General features: G+C 41.4%; 1 protein-coding gene across 1 annotated transcript in view; it reads left to right on the top strand.

The window, feature by feature from the left end:
- Nucleotides 1-449: 449 nt before the first annotated feature.
- Nucleotides 450-13,822, top strand: part of LOC129674328 (ankyrin repeat domain-containing protein 26-like) — a 68,240-nt gene continuing 54,867 nt past the window's right edge. Inside the window, exons 1-6 of the mRNA XM_055604272.1 lie at nucleotides 450-780; nucleotides 4,843-4,957; nucleotides 5,057-5,230; nucleotides 7,967-8,073; nucleotides 10,226-10,287; nucleotides 12,514-12,547. Coding sequence (XP_055460247.1) covers nucleotides 536-780; nucleotides 4,843-4,957; nucleotides 5,057-5,230; nucleotides 7,967-8,073; nucleotides 10,226-10,287; nucleotides 12,514-12,547 — 737 coding nt within the window. The 5' untranslated portion in view covers nucleotides 450-535. The remainder of the gene's footprint in view (nucleotides 781-4,842; nucleotides 4,958-5,056; nucleotides 5,231-7,966; nucleotides 8,074-10,225; nucleotides 10,288-12,513; nucleotides 12,548-13,822) is intronic.

The following is a 13,822-nucleotide window of genomic DNA, read 5'->3' as shown; positions in this document are numbered from 1 at the left end:
ATTGTGGCCCAGGTCCAGTTGAAGGAGTCGCCAGCCTAGAGGCCAACAGGTTTGCATTCCAATGACCTTATAACTGCCGCCGAAATACAAGGCAAAGCTAAGCAAGGAAGCGACCCTCCAGCTGTCCTAGAAGGTTCTGAGCCTGTCTGCCAGGCACCCGCAAAGCCCGCAGTCCTGGAGAACTGCTGGGTCGGGCTGGATCCCCGCCGCTGGGGAAGAGACGGTTCACCAAGGGCCAAACCCGTTCTGCAGCGCCTGGACCTCCTTGAACAGCAGACAGGGCGGGGCCTAGCCGTGCGCACGCGCACTGGGCACCGTTTGCTGCCGGGCCCGTGTGAGCATGCGCGGGGACTGGAAGGCGCGGGTTGCTAGTTTGCAGGTTATTGCGCTTGAAAAACCCGCGGCGCCGTGCAGCGTCCCTCCGGTTGGGATTCCGTGAGACTAGGCTGGCTTTTCAGGCCGTGCTAGGGCTGCGTTGTGGAGACAGCCGACGCCACGCCGGGAGAAGGTGCCTGTGAGGGCCGTACTGTCTGCCATGAAGAAGATTTTTGGCTTCAGGAGTAAGGGCCCATCGCCGATAGGCCCCTCAGTCCGCCCGCGGAACAACTGCGTGGGCTTTGGGCGTGAGAGTGCTAGTGGCTCCCTCGTGCCCAGGTACCACAGTCATGACAAGGACATGGGCAAGATCCACAAGGCTGCAAGCGTGGGTGATGTAGCCAAAGTGCAGCATATCCTTATCCTTGGGAAAAGTGGCGTGAACGATAGAGACAAGAAGGACAGGTAATCCTTGGGGCCCGCGAGCTAGGAGGGCGGGACCTGTCTACTGGGGGAGCGCGCGCCTTGTCTGGCTCTGGAGCTGGAAGTCAGGGCCAAAGTCCGGCTTTCACTGAGGAAGCTTGGCTTTTCCCACCTTGCTCTTGGATGTCTAAACCTTAGTGGGATCTAGAGTCAGGCTTTGCATGAGCAGCAAAGACAGCAACATAAAACCCTCTATCAGTTTTACATAAACCAAATAAGAACATAAGCGTTTTAACAGTTTTCACTTTCTGCTTTGATTTTGAGATGACACTTAGGGAAAAAAAAAAAAAAAAAAGCCTTTCTGAAGTATCAAAACATACTATTAGTTTTCACAGAACAGTCATTTACCAGCGGCCAAAGAGATTTAGCAGTGAGTAGGGCAGAATGGAAAAGCAAGAAGTACCCAATCAAATGTGTAAGAATTTAGGAATTGATCCTGGTAACACCCCTATTAGTGAAACATGACATTTGTGGATGAAATGCTTGTTAACTTGTTTGGAGAAAACTAGCTACATTTTTATGTCACAAAAATGAATTCCTGACAGAATACAATTTAAACATTTTTAAAAACATAATGAGAAAAGTACCAAAACAAAACAAGTGGACTGAGAATAACTGCAAAACCACTATGCGTGTGTGACTGTCTGTCTGTCTGTCTGCGTGTCTGTCTGTGGGTGTGCATGCCTGTGTATTTGTGACTGAATGCAGGTCTGTGGTATATAGGAATATATATATATATATATATATATATATATATATATATATATATATCTCCTACCATTGAGCTCAGGATATATCCTACCATTGAGCGTTTTAAACGCCTGAAATGAAGCCTTCTCAAGACCCAACTAAACAAAAGCTAAAGATAAAGCGACTGCAAAGTATTCACAACGCATATATGTGACTATCACATGAAAAACATCTTTATCTTATAGAGAATTATTTAAGTCTATGCAGAAAAACTTGAACTCTGAACTCTTGATTTATTTACTTAGTCGTTTCTGTATTGTTGCTTGAGGATCAAACACACAGCCTTGCATATGCTAGGCAAGACCTCTGGGACTGAGCTGGATCAATCAGTCCCTGAAGTCTTAATTTAATTTCATAAAGTTTTTTTTTTTTTTTTTTTTTGGACACTCACAAGATCTATGGACATTAGAAAAAATATTTTGTGTCCTTAGTAAGAGCAGGAAAGTAAGTTAAGAGAGAAGTGAAATGCTACTTTCCGGAGACACAGTGTGTGAGGATGAGTGCTATTATTCCTACTGAAGCTTGTGTTGCTTAGGGCCTTCCAGTAGACACATTGGTAGTAAGTGGTCTACCATGCTTTAAACATGTATATGTCTCCCAATAGGCTTGGGAAACAATGAGGCAATTTCTCTTTCTTGGTACTGCTTAAAATAGCAGTGTTAATCCCAGCACTTGGGAGGCAGAGGCAGACGGATCTCTATGAGTTTGAGGCCACCCTGGTCTACAGAGTGAGTTCCAGGACAGCCAGAGCTATACTGAGAAACCCTATCTCTAACTTCATCCCCTTCCAAAAAAAGCAGTTTATTACGGAGACAGAGAATGTGTTTTATAAATAAATTGCAGTGCATCCATGAAATAGAATATAAGACCACTGAAAGTAGTGCTGTGGATTAACATAGAAAGATAGTACATCATATAAGGAGAGGTCAGTTTGATTATCCATATACACAAATAGAGTATGGTCAGTCTTAGCCATAATACATTATAAAATGTGATAAAATATAGTAAAGAATCAAGACAAGTTACTGATTTTTTTAAATATCATTTTCCTTCTTCCTTTCTTCACTTCAAACATTCCCATATACCTCTCCTTGCTCTATTCAAATTCATGGCCTTGTAATCAGTCTCTGATATTCTTCTGTACCTATTGGTGATACTTTCCACTATGGATTTTATTTAATTTGTTGCCAGCTTTGCATGATTTATAATCTATGTTGTTGATTTTCTTTCAGCTCCTGAATTATTGACTTATTTCATTTATCTGCGCCTTTGAATCGTCATTAAGATCATTCATTGTTTTAAATACTAGACTTTTGAGTTCTTTTTCTGGCATTTCAGCCACTGAGTTTCTTGATTTGGTAAACTTGTAGAGTAGACATTGCCTTTTCTCTTCATGTTGTCTGTGTTTTTTTTTTAGATTGCGATTTGAACATCTGTTGTGATGCATGTCTGTTCTAGTTTTGTTTGGGAGTCTTGGTGAGCAACCTTCTCTTGAGGGCTCAGTCCCACGTCCCATTCAGTAAGGATACAAACCACCACCACAGCTCACCAAAACGTCAACTCTATTTTAGCCGGCGTTGAATTGAGCTGAAGAAGCCTGGTCTGCCAAGACCCAGTTGTCAGTCTCAGTATGCTGTACACAGAAGGCAGGGCCACCAGCCTCTGCCCTTCACGGCCCTTGCCCACTGCTGCCTTCACTTGTCAGTGTGTCGTACGAAAACCTCACCCACTTCATGCTCATCCCCTGTGGCTGTCTGCTACCCAGATCCTGTAGCTTCATGTCCCTGGGCTTCCTGAGTTGTTATTGCTTCTTTTTTTCACTTACCTGGAGTAGCCCAGTCTCAAATAATCGGTCCCCACTCAAGATGGTACCTGGCTGTATCACTCAAAGGAATGGGAAGCAACAAAATGGACTTTGTTTTTTCCTTCAGTGCTGTCCTGTCACCCTAGAGGAATCACTGTCATACACCTGCCACACACATACACACACACACACACACACACACACACACAAACAAACAGATCTGAAGCATACAAGAATTGTGGGCTTGCCCTCTGGACAGGACTGTCATTCTGTTTCATTTCTTCTTAAATATTCCGAGAGAGAGAGAGAGAGAGAGAGAGAGAGAGAGAGAGAGAGAGCGATGCCACATGTGTACTGGAACTGGCAGAGGCAGAAAGGGTCTTGGATACCCTGGAGCTGGAGTTACAGGTCTTTGTGAGCCTGATGTTTGTGTTGGGAACTAAACTTAGGTCTTCTGGGAGATCAATGAGAGCTTTTAACTACTGAGCCTCCCTTATGCTTTTAAAATGTGAATGCTGCCTGTATGACTTGAACTGCATGCAAACACATATACCACACACACAAACACAGTGCACACGTGAACACGTGTATATGCATGTGTGTATATACTCAATCATTTCACTTATTGTAAGGCATAACTTATGTGGTGATCTTTTATGTGTAAGAAAAGATTTAATCGCTATCATTTATAGTTGTAATGCATCTTGAATTGTAAGTGACATCTAATGTCAAAGATGTTAAAATATGAGGACTATGCCAGACTTACTGGAATATATTATTCTGTATATATTTTGTCTCAGCAGGTAACATTGTGTGTTACTTGATTACAATGTTGTCTGTAAAATAATAGAAATAGTTATAATAACTTTTCTATAATAACTTATTATTACTACTTGAGTTAGAAATCATTTTAAGGGCTTTGTAAAGATTCTCATTTAAGTATCACAGTAGCATCCTATGAAATGACTACTATTTTTACAATTTAATTTATTATTACTATAGTGTGTGTGTGTGTGTGTGTGTGTGTGTGTGTGTGTGTAAGTCAGACAAGTTTCGGGAGTTAGTTTTCCTTTTAACATGGGATTTAAGGAGTATACTCCGGTGGCTTTTGTGACAGGCAAATGCTTTTGTCCAGAGAAAGGCTAAGTGATGGCTAATAAACAGCAGACCAGTGTTGGTGCCCAAGTCAAGCTAAATCCAAAGGCTATACTTCTTTGCAAATTGACTACTCTAGGCAAGGAATGGAGCTTAGTAACTGTTTGCTCACCACAAGTCTTAGAGCTTCATCTGCGTTAATGCAAACACACACACACACACACATACACTAGGTTGTTCTTTCAAGAATGTACTGTTGCCAGAAAAAAAAAAATATATATATATATATCTGTTTGGAAAGAAGAGGCATTGCATACTGTTCAGTGTTTTTATGACATGAAATGTATTTTTAGATGATGCTCTGTAATTTACTAAAACCGCTCTTCTTTTCGCAGGACTGCTCTACATCTTGCCTGCGCTTATGGCCACCCAGAAGTGGTGACTCTCTTAGTGGAGAGAAAGTGTGAGCTAGACGCCTGTGACAGTGAGAACAGCACAGCTCTCATTAAGGTACTAGCAGCCAGCAGTTCAAACTGAGATGCATTTGATTTAAAGATGTGTTTGATTTGAATTCCCAAACCGATTCTCCATTTCTTGGCGTAATAACAGGCTGTGCAGTGCCAGGAAGAAGAGTGCGCGGCTATTCTGCTGGAGCACGGTGCTGATCCGAACATAACGGACAGCAGCGGCAACACTGCCCTGCACTATGCGGTCCTCAGCGAGAGCACGTCCATCGCAGCCAAACTGCTCACACACAATGCAAATATGGAAGCCAAAAACAAGGTATAACAACAACCGTACTTGTAAAACAGCTGAAACACATTTGACAGTGACATATTGTGATGGTCATCCTTGTCACCACGAGTGGACAGAGAAAACACACTTCTGCGTATTTTTGTAAGACTATTTTCAGGAATGCTCCGTTTGTGAAGACTCTGGATCCAGTGTTTTAACCTATCGGTGTAATCTAAGTTTGAATATAATTGCCCCTTAGAGATACTCTTGTTGGGATAAAAATAATACACACATCAGTGTCAGAAACTCACTGCTTAAACCATTGCCTTCCTTTCTTTTTATTACAGTTGTTTGTTTATTTGTAGGGGTAGGAGGTGTATTTGTGCCACAGGAGCATGTGGAGACCAGAGGAAAACTTGAGGGAGTTGCTTATTTTTCTACCTTATGGGCCTCAGGGTTGAACTCGGGTTGACAGGCTTAGCAGTAAGAACCTTTACCTGCTGGCCCATCTCGCTCCCTGGCCCCCACCCAACTGCATTTGAAATTATTTTCTTTTTATGCTTTAGAAAAATTAGATGTTTTAACGGCTAGAGAGAGGGCTCAGTGGTTATGAGCTCTTATTGCCTTACCAAGGACCTGAGTTCTGTTCCCAGCACCCACGTGGTGATTCACAGTCGTCCATCACTCCTGTTCCAGGGAACCAACAGCTTATTCCTTGTCTTTTACTACTTTTGCATTTAGAGTGTTCTTGTTTCTACGACTGTGAAGTGCATCATTAGGGTATTAATTTGAGAGCTCTGGTTTTTTTTTTTTTTTTTTTTTGTTTTTTTTTTTTTTGAGCTCTGTTGTTTTTAATGTAAGCACTTACAGCTATAAATGTTCCTCTCAGAACCTCCTTCAGTTTATCTCAGAGGTTCTGTGAGATGTGCTTTCTTTTTCATGTGATTCTAGGAACTTAAAGTTGTCTTCCCGATTTCTCCGGTCTTCAGAAATTTGCGTAGTTTCTTTGCTTTTTATTTCACTATGGTAATACAAGAAATTTTTTTGTTTCTTTTTTTATATGTTATACTTCATTTGTGGTCGAGAGTGTGGTATGTTTTAGAGAAGTTTGCGTGGGCTGCTGAGAAGAATGTGTACTCTGTTGTAGGAAGTATTCTGTGGAGATCACTTGAGTGCATTTGATCTGTGGTGTAGAAACTTTGGAGTTTTCTTGAATTTTAGTTTGAATGACCTATCTAAAGAGAGAGAGGAAGGTGTTGAAGTCACTTGCTATTATTGTATCAGAATCTGACCTTTATGTCCATTGTAATTTTGTTAGTTTTTCTGTGATCAGGTTACTGTTCATTCTTTTATTTATTGTCTCTAAATTTTATGCATTTGCTGTTCTGTTGTTTTGGACATGATAGCTGTCTTCTGTGCTTCTCATGCAATTTGAGAGTTCATTTTTTCTTCACCGTGGGATCAGGTCAGTAGGCTTGCACAGCAAATCCCTTTTTTTTTTTTTTTTTTTAACCCACTGAGCCATTTTGCCAGCCTCTTGTAAGAATTTTATAGTGGTGGCTTGCTTGTCATGAATTGCCTTAGTGTGTGCAGTCCTGAAGGGTTCTTATTCTCAATCAGTCAGACATGATAGCTTTGCTGGATATAGCAGAAGGGTTGGCAGTTACTTTTAGGGCTTGAAATAAATTGTCCCCGACATGCATACAACTCTCCTGGCTGTCAGATTACTGATGAGAGATCTGCTGTATTTGCATTTTGGAGTCAGTTGATGTTTTTCACATACAGTTGTGGCATCGCGACTGTTACATGTCACGGGGCGGGTCTTCTCTCATATTGTTGATGCCTCTTGTTTTGGGATGTAGCCTTCTTAGATTTGTGACTTTTGTTGTAATAATTTCATTGACCAAATTCCCCTTGCCACCAGTGTTTGTCTCAGCACCTGTGTCTGTACCACTGTATTTTAAGCATTACATTTGTATTGGTGATTTATATTTTCCCTGAAAGTAAAAAAAAAAAAACCAAAAAACAAAACCAGAAACATCCGAGTCTCAACTAAAACGATGCCAGAGTAAAACCACATGTAAAACAGTAGACGTGAACAGGTGTCCAGGGTCTTCATAAGCAAGAGTAACCTTTCTCCTGCGCTTCTCACCAGAGACAGCGAGCCTTCATAGTATAAGGGAACACCCACGGGCCATCTAATAATTAGCAGTGGGGGGCCATCTGCGTCTGTGTCCTTTAAGTCAATGCCCACTTCCTTAATGACTTGCTTGAAGCAGGACTATTTGACACGGAGTCCTGGGATTCCAGCACAATCGATAGAGGAAAAGCAGCGAGTCCGCATAGCCATAGCCTTGAGGGAACTTCCACACCCTTACAAAGCTATTGAACGCATTTCTCTGAAACTCACTCCTTCAGTTTTAACGTCTGCCACAAAAAGTCACTTCAGATAAAGATTGAATAGAGTTGGAAATCTCCTTTCTTAGCTGACGTGTCAGTTTGTTAAATGGGTGTGATTGTGGAATCTGCTGGGGAATGGCACTTCCGGAAAAGTCAATACCTTTTGGTGTTTACATCAAGAAGCCTTCTCTGGAGATGGTAATTTTGCTCATTAATTCTATATTTAAATTTTTTAGTTTTGTTCGAGCTACTTAAACGAAAGTTAGCATCGCCTGCCTTCAGGAGATGCTTGACTGGGTGGGTCACAGCCACACATTTCCAAAGTGTAGCTCTGTTGTGAAGTCAGTAATTTGTGAATGACAGGTTGCTTCTGATGTCTTACAGGATGACCTCACACCTATGTTACTTGCTGTAAAGGAAAATAAGCAGCATATCGTGGAATTTTTAGTAAAGAAGAAAGCAAGTATTCATGTAACTGAAAAGCTTGGAAGGTATAGTAGTTTGATCTTTCAAACCTTGCGTGTAAGAGTGCTCACTGTGTGTTTAAATCCCTAACACTCGTGTGAAAGCCAGGCATGGCTGTGCATGCTTACAACCCAAGGGGTGGGGAGTGGAGGGAAGAGGGTCCCAGGAGCCTGCTTGCCAGGGGAATTTCAGAGTCAGTTGAGACGGTGTCGCAAAACAAGAAGTGGAGTGTGCTAGAGGAAGACGCCTACTGTCGTCCTCCGGCCTCTGCAGGTCCTGCACATGTACACACACACACCAACCGACCACACACCAGCAAAACCTGCTGTCAGAGCGTATGGACAACCCCTCAGAAATATAAATTAAGATTAACTTAATTATTGAGATATGTTGAAAACATCGATACCTGCATCAGTCAGGGAGGCAAGCGGTTATTCAGACTGGGCAGCACAGCCTGTAGCTGGTTCACAGTCCCTTCTGCTAACGAGTGATGTTTATAACCTATGCTCTTATATTAGCATGCCGATTTCACATTATTTCTGTGAGCCTTTACTTTGCTTTTTCACTCAACATTGAATTCTTAAATTTTTTTTGTAACATTTTAAACCTACCTTATATGCTTTTCCTTTGAACAGACTGTACTGAGCCTAAGTAGAAGTCGCAAATCATCTGTCATTCCACTCTTTGCTTTAAATTACTTTTGTGAAGAATGTTGGGCTTAAGTTGTCAAGTGTCTGGTCAACATTACTGTATGCTCTTTCTTCCTTTTTTTTTTTTTTTTTTTTTACTCATTTTGTTTCTAATATTCTAATGTATTTTTTTAAATTAGCTTGAGCAGAAGGAAAGGGATAACCTTAAATGGATAATCTTTTCCTTTAATGAAAATAAGCCATTGGTGGATAATCATGGGACAAGGGATTGTTTGAGATTCACATATTACCAAGCTTAACGCCTGGCTTCCTCATATGAAGAGGATCTATGTCCTTTGGACTGTACCGGGGTTGGGATGGCTCAGTGAGTAAGAGCGCTTGCTGTGAAAGAGGAGCATCTTAGTATCTCCAGCCCTGTGTAAATAGCAAGGCCAGGCTGTGTCTGTCTGTAATCCTAGCCTGGAGCGGGCAGAGACAGGCAGAACCTGGAAGCTTGCTGGCCAGCCTGCCTAGCCAAAAGGTTGTGGCTAAGCAGCCAAAAACACTTCTGGTTTGGTGAAAAAGCCTGTTTTAAAGGACAGTGATGAACCAGGAGCTCACCTTTTGGGTTAGGCAGGCTGGCCAGCAAGCTCCCAGGATCTGCCTTAGCTTTTCAAAGTCTTTAAAATCTGGATTGGTAAAGGAAGCTTTTCAGCACACATCTCTTAATCAAAGACGATTATACTCCTTCAAGACCTAGGTCCTCATGACCAACCATGTGTAAGAGAGCAGTTTGTTAGGGATAAATGTAGAAATTAAGCAGTATTTAAAAAGAGACCTACTGTTTCAGAGTTTGACTAGAGAGATAAGGAATAGTGCCCAAGCCAAGTTTTGTTGTTGTTGTTTTGTGTTCTTTATGTTTTCTACCTTTGGTGTGATTGATTAGTTCAGCCATAGTAAGCAGTTAGCTAGTTTAATGAGACATTTACCAGTCCATTTAGTGTCACATTACTGCGTAGGTGATTTGTCTCAAATAGCCACAGAGAATTGAACTGCGACTATCAAGGTAAGCCTCAGTATTTTGTGAGGCTGCAGCAGTATTAGAACCTGTGAACGCACGGTCATGTAGATTCTGCTTGGAACGCCAACATAGCCTAGCATGCATTTATACTTCCTCTGTGGGTCTTCACAGGAACTTGGTAACCAAAAGCACAAAAATCCATAATTTTTGAAAAGAGAAATTCTCATCCTAAGAGAAATGTGCTGTCCAAGAGTAAACTGTTGCCTGAAGAGCTGGGGCCCTGTGCTGAGGACAGCTAGTCTAGCTAAATCGACTGCCTTCAGTTCATCACCATTTCACCGGTGGTTTTCCTTATTTAGACGCACACTCAAAAGCTTGAAGAGCTTCCATATTTGAATCGAATGGGATATGATCCTGATGTTAGCCCTGATTTTGTCTGTAATACTGTTACGAATTTATTAACATATTTGGTTTTTTCCTTATCAGAATTAAAAAAATAGTAATTTTTGTCTTTTTTTTTTAACATAGCAACAGGCAAATATTTGAATATGATGGGAAGAGACTAAAAAGTTCTGAAAATAGCAATCCAGGTAAGATTCCTCATGAAGAATCACTTTTTGGGCCTTCCCTGGGTAACCATGTAAGGTGAAGAACATTTTCACAGGAGCAATATAAAACAAAAATCATTATGTAAGTGACATTTGTACATTTTTCTTTATTTCTTAGTCTAGAGTTGAGGGTTATTTAAGAAATTAGTTAGAGGAAATCGACAGTTGAAAACAGTAATGGGTGGGGGAAGCTGTTTAATTTTGGCCCCGAAGTCCATTAAGAAAATGATTTTCAACTATTATATATTTCCTCCATCCACAGTACAGCAAATTGTGTTTAGCAGAAGAATGGATTTTACAGTAATTAGATTACATTTAATAAGAGAATGTTATTTTAGTTGTTTGAATTACTAATAAAGTAATGCAACTACAAGTAGGTACGATGTTTTTCCAGTAATTTTTATCAGTTTCTTCCCTACGTTTAGAAATAGAATTGTTCTGTGTATTTTCAGAGTCTTCATTTTAGGAGAGGATACCATATTGTTCCTTTAGTCTTTTAATAGTGGGCTTAATAAATCTTTTTTTCAGTCAGTAACATCTTGTATGTTTGAGAGCGTGTGTGTGCGTGTGCGCGTGTGTGTGCCTGTGTGTGCGCGCATGTGCGCATTGGGAATGGAACCTGGGGACTAGTACATGGTAGGCAAGTGTTCTATTGTGGGTCTAAGGCCTACCCACCTTTAGCTTTTAGGGAAGTTTTAGGTTCACAGAAAAGTAATAGAAGGGAAAGATTTTCCCATCCAAACACAATGCAGAGCCACTTACTTGTCATCACCCTCTACCTGACTAGTGGATAGTGGCTCTACCTGATAAAATTGTTAATCCAGCCAGGTGGTGGGGGCACAGGCCTTTAATCCCAGCAGAGGCAGGCAGATCTCTGTGAGTTCAAGGCCAGCCTGGTCTACCAGAATGGTTTCCAGGACAGCTAGGGCCACACAGAGAAACCCATCTCAAAAACATAAAATAGCATTACTAACCGTGGGTTGACACATCATTGTCACTGTAACGAGTCTAGCATAGAAGACACCTCGCTCTCAGTCTTGTAAACTCTGCCTTTTGGCCAGTGTATGACTTGTACTTACCACTGTACTAGTAAGATCAGAACAATTTCACTGTCTTAGCTCTCCCCAGCCCCCACCTCCTGGCAGCCACAGTTCTTTTCACTGCTTTTGAGTTTTACTTCTTCCTGCATAGTCATGTAGTTGGAGCACGATAGTGAGTATGTTTCCTTCCCAGTGTTTGAGACATTGAGTTCAATACCAGGGTAACTGAACACCGTCACTTAAGGTATCATTGCTTCCATCACACGCCCAGGCCCGTCACCATACGCCCAGCCCATTCTGTTCTGTTGTGTTTTGTAGGGCAGGCGGTCTACCACTGAACAAGCCTCAGACTTGGCATGAGTAGCGTCAAGGGAAATGCCCAGACACTGACGAGTTTGTTTAATTCATACCTTGCATGAAATGCGAAAGAGGTCTTTTAGGTTTTTTGGTTGTTTTTTGTTTTTGTTTTTGTTTTTTTTAACTGGGGAAAGCCAACTGTTGTCACATTCTGAAAGCTTGAGTTAGTAGTCTCTTTTTGTTTTTGTTTTGAGGCAGGGTTTTTCTGTATAACCTTGGCTGTCTTTGAACTCACTCTGCAGACTTCGGCTATCCTGGAACTCACAGAGATCCGTCTGCCTCTCCTGGGATTAAAGGTTTGCATTACCACCGCCTGGCCAGTAGTCTTATTTTTACACATTAAAAAAACAACAACAACAAAAAACAGATACTTTCTGGAAATTTCATAGTACCTGGATTGTGCTTGTTTGTGATAGGGTCTTATATTGTCAACTAACAAAATAATTGTACTCCTGTAATCGTTCCTAGTGCTGTTAGTCCAGAAAAATGCTCAGAATGATATGAATTCTGCCAATTATGCTGTCCACTGTCAGTCTATTAGTGTTCAGTTAGGACTGGTCATAGTACTGGCCTTTCCTTTAGGTATCAGATTTTTATAAATGCTGTTCCTTCTTAGATTGATAAACACAAAGAAGGGGAGACAGGCATTCTTAATGGACTAGTTACATGGCAGTAATATTATTAATATTCATTCTAGGAGAGCCTCTAGGTTTGGTACCAAAAAGAAAGCATTAATAATAATAGTAACATATCATTCTTTTGCATTGTTCTGTTGTTGATTTAAAATGTACTTTGCATTTTTCTTTAACAGTGGATAACGGTTCTGAAGACGACTCTTTAAGCAGGTGGGTAGGAATGAGCTGTTAACGGGTTAGAGAACAGAGGAAAGAGACTGGGATTTGTTAGGGTTCTGCTCTGAGCTGGGTAACTGTTGTGTGGTGTGATTAGCATTTGTTATCTTAACAGTGGTCATGAGCTTTGCAAAGTATCTGCTATGGCAAACCAGCCTACCTACGTACCTTCCTGCTTTCCTTCCTACTCATTAGACAGCAGTCACTCAGAAAAGGTTAATTAATTAGCCTGGGATCCCATAATTCATTGGTACCAGGTTTGACTCTCAGTCTGTGTTCTTTTTTTAAAGGCTTATTCGTAATAAAATTTTAGAAATTATTATTTTATGTTTATGAGTGTTTTGCCTGCGTGTAGGCCTGAGGCCCTTGTGTATACTTGGTGCCCATGGAGACCAGAATCTAGGATCCGATTCCTTGGAACTGGAGCTACAGGTAGTTGTGAACTGCCCGTGTGGGTGCTGGAACTCGAACCTGGATCCTTGGGAAGAGCATGCAGTGCTCCAACTGCTGTGCCATCTCTCCAGTCCCCAAATCCAGTCTGCTGCCCCTCTGCATAGATCAGAAGGGGCCTGCGCAGAACCAGGATCAAGACCTAAGACATGTCAATTTAGAAAGTCAAATTCAGTTGTGTTAACTGTGATTTAAAGTCTTCTTGAAAAGTGCTTACATTCCTAGAGTTTGCACTAATTATTTTGACAGTTGAAGTGGCAAGCTGTCCCTTGTATTAATCATCAAAGATCTTCAGGGAAATCTTACCCAGCTATGGCTGTAGGACCACAGACATTCCAAACCAGGCAAGTTCTGGAGAGGAACCATTTGACTAGAAGGAAGAATAGTATTCAGAATAAGTTATATTATATTTGGATCCATTTACAGGATTTTTTATATTATTTTACTTATTTGAAATGGGGTCTCATATAGTCCAGGGTGGCCTCAAACTTCCTATGTAGTCAGGGATGTCTTTCAACTTCTGATCTTCCTGCCTCTATCTCCCTAGTGCTGGGCTTATAGGCATGAACTGCCATGACCAGCTTTATGCCATGCTGGGGACTGGACACAGGACTCTGCATGCTGGGCAAGCACTTTGTCAGTCGTCTGTCCTAGAGGATGTTTTAAATTGGTTTTCAACCTACAGAGAGAGAGAATGAGCAAGCATGTCTTTATGTGTGGGCTATTGCTCTTCAGCTCTACTCATTGAGGCAGCAGCTCTGAATTAAACCCAGAAATTGCCCATATGCCTGGTCCTGCGGGCCAGCTTGCTCTGGGATC

The sequence above is a fragment of the Psammomys obesus genome, unplaced genomic scaffold (assembly GCF_907164565.1).
Source record: "Psammomys obesus unplaced genomic scaffold, mPsaObe1.curated_primary_1811, whole genome shotgun sequence".
NCBI lineage: Eukaryota > Metazoa > Chordata > Mammalia > Rodentia > Muridae > Psammomys > Psammomys obesus.
This window is presented reverse-complemented; position numbering and strand designations above follow the sequence as displayed.